Source organism: Peromyscus eremicus, chromosome 23, assembly GCF_949786415.1.
Source record: "Peromyscus eremicus chromosome 23, PerEre_H2_v1, whole genome shotgun sequence".
Classification (NCBI taxonomy): domain Eukaryota; kingdom Metazoa; phylum Chordata; class Mammalia; order Rodentia; family Cricetidae; genus Peromyscus; species Peromyscus eremicus.
This window is the reverse complement of record NC_081438.1, coordinates 13,892,326-13,898,351: the sequence shown is the minus strand read 5'-3', so window position 1 is coordinate 13,898,351 and position 6,026 is coordinate 13,892,326. Positions and strand designations below refer to the sequence as shown.

The following is a 6,026-nucleotide window of genomic DNA, read 5'->3' as shown; positions in this document are numbered from 1 at the left end:
ATAAGAAAGGAGATTCCGGCCGGGCGGTGGTGGCGCACGCCTTTAATCCCAGCACTCAGGAGGCAGAGGCAGGCGGATCTCTGTGAGTTCGAGGCTAGCCTGGGCTACCAAGTGAGTTCCAGGAAAGGCGCAAAGCTACACAGAGAAACCCTGTCTCGAAAAATCGGAAAAAAAAAAAAAAAAAAAGAAAGGCGATTCCAGCCAGTTAGTGACTCCACCCTTTAATCTCAGTACTTGGGAGGTGGAAGACACAGAATTCAAGGACATCTTCAGCTACAGTTCAAAATCAACCTGGGCCACTTGAGACTGGTTCTAAGAAAGAAAGAAAGAAAAAGAAAGAAAGAAAGAAAGAGAAGGGAGGGAGGGAGGGAGAGAGGGAGGGAAAGAAGGAAGGAAGGAAGGAAGGAAGGAAGGAAGGAAGGAAGAAAGAAAGAAAGAAAGAAAGAAAGAAAGAAAGAAAGAAAGAAAGAAAGAAAGAAAGAAAGAAAAAGGGTGGTGGTGTGGACATGGCTCAATGGTTAAGAGCATCTCCTGCCCTTCCTTCCGGAGGACCCAGGCTCATCACAACCACCTGTGATTTCAGCTCAGAGGATCCAACACCCTCTTCTGGCCTCCACAAGCACTGACACATAAGTAAAATAATCAAATAAATCTTTATTTAAAATGTGTGCTTGTATGTGTGTGTGTGTGGTGTGTGTGTGTGTGTGTGTGTGTGTGTGTGTGTGTGTGTTTTCCAGGCCTGCACCACCACCTCCAGCTCAAATCTAGCTTTCATCAGCAAGTAGAAGAATGAACTTACGCATTCTTTCAATGCACTCCCCTCCCGACCCTTCCTAAATTGGGAAAGGCGCAGGGCAGATGGACACTCTCTCAAGCCAAAGGACCGGAAGGACATTGTAGCAGTTTTTTAAGCAGTCTCGTTTTGCCCGTGATTTTTTTAGAAATCAACTCCTTAAGCAACCACTAAATGCCTCACTCACCCCCACTAACACACTAGACCGTGATGTTTGGTTCTTCTGAGCCACCGTTGGGAAACAGAGCCAAATTTTTGCAAAAGTAACTGACTAAGTTCTGCTTCCCAGCAGAGCAGGGACCTGGCTGCTCTGGAAGGGGCGGCCTCATGGAGACAGAAGGGGAAAGGTGGTACCCTTCGTACAATCTGAGTATCTCTTTAGAAGGATTGGAGATAGACATAAAGCCCAGAGTTTTGCACACCATCTCTGAGCTACACCTTCAGCCCACGAGGAATTTTTCTGATTCCTGAAGGATGTCATGTTTAGAACTTCATTTCTCTGCAGGCCCTCCCGAGTGTTGCAAGCTGTATTTTTGGGTGTGGGCACAGGACGCGGCCCTGAGAGGTTGCAGAACACAGTCTCCCCTCTTTGGCACTGCAGGGGAGTGTCCCAGGGGATTGGGAAGGACAGGGGCAGTCAGGCAAAGGTTAGGGAGGAACAGAGTTAGGCAGAGGCCCAGAATGACTCCAGGAAATGTTTAGATTTCTCCACCAGGAGGGAGGGCAAACAAGCTCCCCCCCCCCCCCCAAGCTTTCTGGGCAGCTCTGAGCACTTTGCAGCAGACTGTGGGGCCGAAGACAAAAGCAGAGAAGAAAAATCATCCCCAGGGCTGGGTCCCGCTATTCCTCTGCAACATGCATCCCATCGGACCCCAGAGCTGCATCCCAGAAATGCGCACGTATGGAAAACGGCTTGCACCTCCGAGCCTGGCCCAGCCACAGGCTTCACCCCTGCCGGGGACGTGGAGCTTGTGATCCAGGCTGCTGGGGAAGAGAAAGGACCTGCTCCAGGCTTTCATTTCCTGCCTGAAGTTTCTCTTGTGGGGGGTTAACGTCTGCATCCCAGGGCGATGAGGTTAGAGGCCCAGCCGCTGGGGGAGTGGTAGTGTTCAGACAGGCGTCTGCGCCTTTGTGCCGGCCACCTGAGGACACGCGTCTGCTCTCCGACTGCCATGGACAACGGGTCATGCTGTCTCATCGAGGGGGACCCCATCTCCCAGGTGATGCCACCGCTCCTCATCCTGGCCTTCGTGCTTGGTGCCCTGGGCAACGGGATAGCGCTGTGTGGTTTCTGCTTTCACGTGAAGGCCTGGAAGCCAAGCACTGTTTACCTTTTCAACGTGGCAGTGGCAGATTTTCTCCTCATGATCAGCCTGCCCTTACGCACAGACTATTACCTCAGACATAGACACTGGATTTTTGGGGATATTCCCTGTCGCCTGGTCCTCTTCATGCTGGCCATGAATAGGGCCGGGAGCATCGTCTTCCTCACGGTGGTGGCTGCGGACAGGTATTTCAAAGTGGTCCACCCCCACCATACGATGAACGCCGTATCCAGTCGGACAGCAGCCGCCACCGCCTGTGTGCTCTGGACCTTGGTCATCCTGGGGACTGTGTATCTTCTCATGGAGAGTCACCTGTGTGCGCAGGAGACGGTGTCGTCTTGCGAGAGCTTCATCATGGAGTCCGCCAACGGGTGGCACGACATCATGTTCCAGCTGGAGTTCTTCCTGCCGCTAGCTGTCATCTTGTTTTGCTCCTTCCAAGTCGTCTGGAGCCTGAGACAGAGGCAGCAGCTGGCGGGACAGGCTCGAATAAAGAGGGCCACCCGGTTCATCATGGTGGTGGCTGCCGTGTTCATCACGTGTTACCTGCCCAGCGTGTTGGCCAGGCTCTACTTCCTCTGGACGGTGCCCTCCAGCGCCTGTGACCCCTCTGTCCACACAGCCCTCCACGTCACCCTCAGCTTCACCTACCTGAACAGCATGCTGGATCCTCTCGTCTATTATTTCTCAAGCCCCTCATTCTCCAAATTCTATACCAAGCTCAAAATCTGCAGTCGGAGACCCAAACGCCCAGGACGCTCGAAGACACAGAGGTCAGAAGAGATGCCAATTTCCACCCTCTGTCGTAAGTGTCCCATCGATGGGGCAAATAGCTCCCCAGAGGCCATCAGACGGGCAGTGGGATCTCCAAGTGTGTTCAATGGCACTAAGACAAACAGCCCAAGAGCAAGGCAGAAGGATGGGCAACTGTGAGTTAAATGGAGGGGGGACTTCAAAAATGTCACCACCCTGTCTCAGCTGTGTTTTTCTCTTACTCAGATGGAAATGAAATCCACATCATTCAACCTTTTCTAGAAGGTGCTTGAAGTGAGTTGGTTGTGTTCAAGTACTCTGATTGCTATATGGTGAGGGGACGGTGTGTGTGTGTGTGTGTGTGTGTGTGTGTGTGTGTGTGTGTGTGTGTGAAGGAAAACGTGTGTTGGGTTAGGAACTGTTCAGAGCCTGTATCATTTTACTTGGCTGAGAAAATAGGTATGAGTGTTGCTGGGTCTTATTCTTGCTCCGAGAGAGTTAATGAACTTGATAACTTGTCAGTATTTTCTGGACAGGAAAAAAAAATAGAAACTGGACTAAGTCAATACATTTATTTCCAGCTGAGCAGACTCTTTACATCAGGATGCTTGGTTCTGGCCGGTTTTTCATCTTCCCTGGGGAGCCACCATACATTTCCTTTTCAGTGTTTGGACTTCTAGGTAGCCCAGGAGGACAGCAAAAAGAATCTATTTCAACCTTCCAGCTCCGCATTTTTCTGATTTTAGGTGGTTTGGTTTTGCTTTGTTTGCATTTCAAAGATGCTGAGGGACATGTCTAACTGCTCTAGTTTCTCCAGAGGAAGCTGAGAGCCTGGGCCCTGCAGCCAGGAGTCCTTATTGGGATGTGCCAGTTCAAGCATGATTGTTTTTGACTGCTTGTGTATGCGTTGAAATCATTCACCGGGTAGTGGTGGCACATGCCTTTAATCCCAGCACTCGGGAGGCAGAGCCAGGCGGATCTCTGTGAGTCTGAGGCCAGCCTGGGCTACAGAGCGAGTTCCAGGATAGCCAGGGCTACACAGAGAAACCCTGTCTCGAAAAACAAACAAACAAAAAAAAAATCATTCATTCATTCATTCATTCATTCATTCATTCATTCTCAAGTCCTTATTGAATACACATTGTGTTGTTCAGCACCATCCTGTATCCTCATCTGTTTTGTCTTTGGTGCTGAGCATTGAACTTGGGGCCTTCCATGAGCTAGGCACTTCCGCAGAGCTCCATTCCCAACCCCTTGAGGCCTCTTTGAGCTACAGTGCTGTTAGCCAATGCTAAAAAAAAAAATTCTTGGTCTACAGAGCGAGATCCAGGACAGGCACCAAAACTACACAGAAAAACCCTGTCTTGAAAAACCAAAAAAAAAAAAAAAAAAAAAAATTCCGGGGGCGGGGCGAGCAGAGACATTGCAGCTCCTCTCCCTTTTGTTGAACAGTGCCTAATCAATTATCGGGATCTCCCCCTATTGTGGGCCTCCCTCTTGCACACGTGTTCTCCAAATACTACCTGGAACTCTCACAACCGGATGATTTTTGTGAACTGCAGGCTGCTCCTGTCCTGGAGAAAGGAAAAATGGGTCCTGTGTCAACCTTAGCTCCACTTCCAAAGTGGTGACAGTCACTCTTCCGTTTACACTTTCTCCAACTCCCAGGGTGCTCTCCCCCAGGCAGGGACCTTGACAACTTTCATGTCCTTAGCCTGAGACACTCCTCTAGGCTATGGCTATGGTTTCCCTTGCCCGAGGTGTTTGTACAGCCTGGTAGCCAAAAATACGATCTGGCTACAGGGCTGGGGAGATGGCTTAGGGTGTAAAGGGGCCCGCTGCCATGCTGACAACCTGAGCATCCCTGAGACCCATTAGGTGGAAGGAGAGGACCGGCCCCCAAAAGTTGTTCTCTGGCCTCTGTGTGTGTACACACACACACACACACACACACACACACACACACACTTAATTAATTCAATAACAATTGTATTGGCTGCACAGTCAAGTGGATCTCAGTTTGATTCCTAGTTTAAATACTTATTAGATGTGTGCTCTTAGGGAAGATTTTATATCACCATGTTCAGTTTTGATTCCTCCATTTGTCCAACAGGGGTAAATCTGACTCCACAGGGTTTAGGGGCAGATTCAATGAATGTATAATCTTGAAGCACAAGGACTTTGTTACTGTTTTGTCCCAGGTGCCTAGAAGGAGACTACCTGCTTACAGTAGATGATAAATAAATACCTGTTGAATGACTATGTGCACGTAAAGTATGAGACCCTACATCTGGCTCCAAGTTTTCAATAATGACTTACGACATTGCATGTGGTTTGTTGTTAAGCTCGAGGATAATTTTATTAAAGTTTAAAAGAAAAATCCCAGGGCAGGCAAGCTGTGAATCTCAGCAGAAGGAGGAGGAGGAAGCAAGCCATGGCTTTTCTCAACAGCTGCAGAGTGGATGAGCAGCCACACAGCAGGGAGAGGGCTTCAGGAAGAGTGGAAAGGTGCCCAGTGACAGGATGCTTAGGCTCTGGCCATGTCGAAAGAAAGAGACAGAAAAGGAAAAGGGGAAAGCCGGGCGGTGGTGGCGCACGCCTTTAATCCCAGCAATGGGGAGGCAGAGCCAGGCGGATCTCTGTGAGTTCGAGGCCAGCCTGGGCTACAGAGTGAGTTCCAGGAAAGGTGTAAAGCTACACAGAGAAACCCTGTCTCGAAAAACAAAGCAAAAAAAGAAAGAAAGAAAAGGAAAAGGAAAAGGGGAATGTATGCCTTTGCGAGCCAGGACTGAGAATCTCATGGTGACTCTGTAGTGACTGACACATTAGCATGTGATACATCTAAAATATGTATAAAGAAGCAGACACTCAAGTCAAGAGCCCCTAAGCAGCCACTCCATTGCTACAACCTGCCTTCTGCCTCCTAGGAAGGAGTCCCGCCAAGCAAGAATTCTTACCAGCATCAAGGATCACATATCCTCTTTTTTTTTCCATGTTTTTTATTATTATTATTATTATTATTATCGTTATTGTTATTTTGTTTTTGAGACAAGGCTTCACGGCATAGCCCTGGCCTGGAACTTGCTGGTCTTTTTTTTATTTTGTTTTTCAGAGACAAGTTTTCTCTGTGTAATCCTGACTGTCTTGCAACTCAC

The 6,026-nt window shown here is 49.0% G+C and overlaps 1 protein-coding gene across 1 annotated transcript; it reads left to right on the top strand.

Moving 5' to 3' along the window:
• The first annotated feature begins 1,563 nt into the window (after positions 1-1,563).
• Positions 1,564-3,968, top strand: Hcar1 (hydroxycarboxylic acid receptor 1). The gene is given in 2 exon segments (XM_059249380.1): positions 1,564-2,955; positions 2,957-3,968. Coding segments are annotated over 2 exon segments (1,161 nt in total). The 5' UTR covers positions 1,564-1,965; the 3' UTR covers positions 3,128-3,968.
• The last annotated feature ends 2,058 nt before the right edge of the window (positions 3,969-6,026 follow it).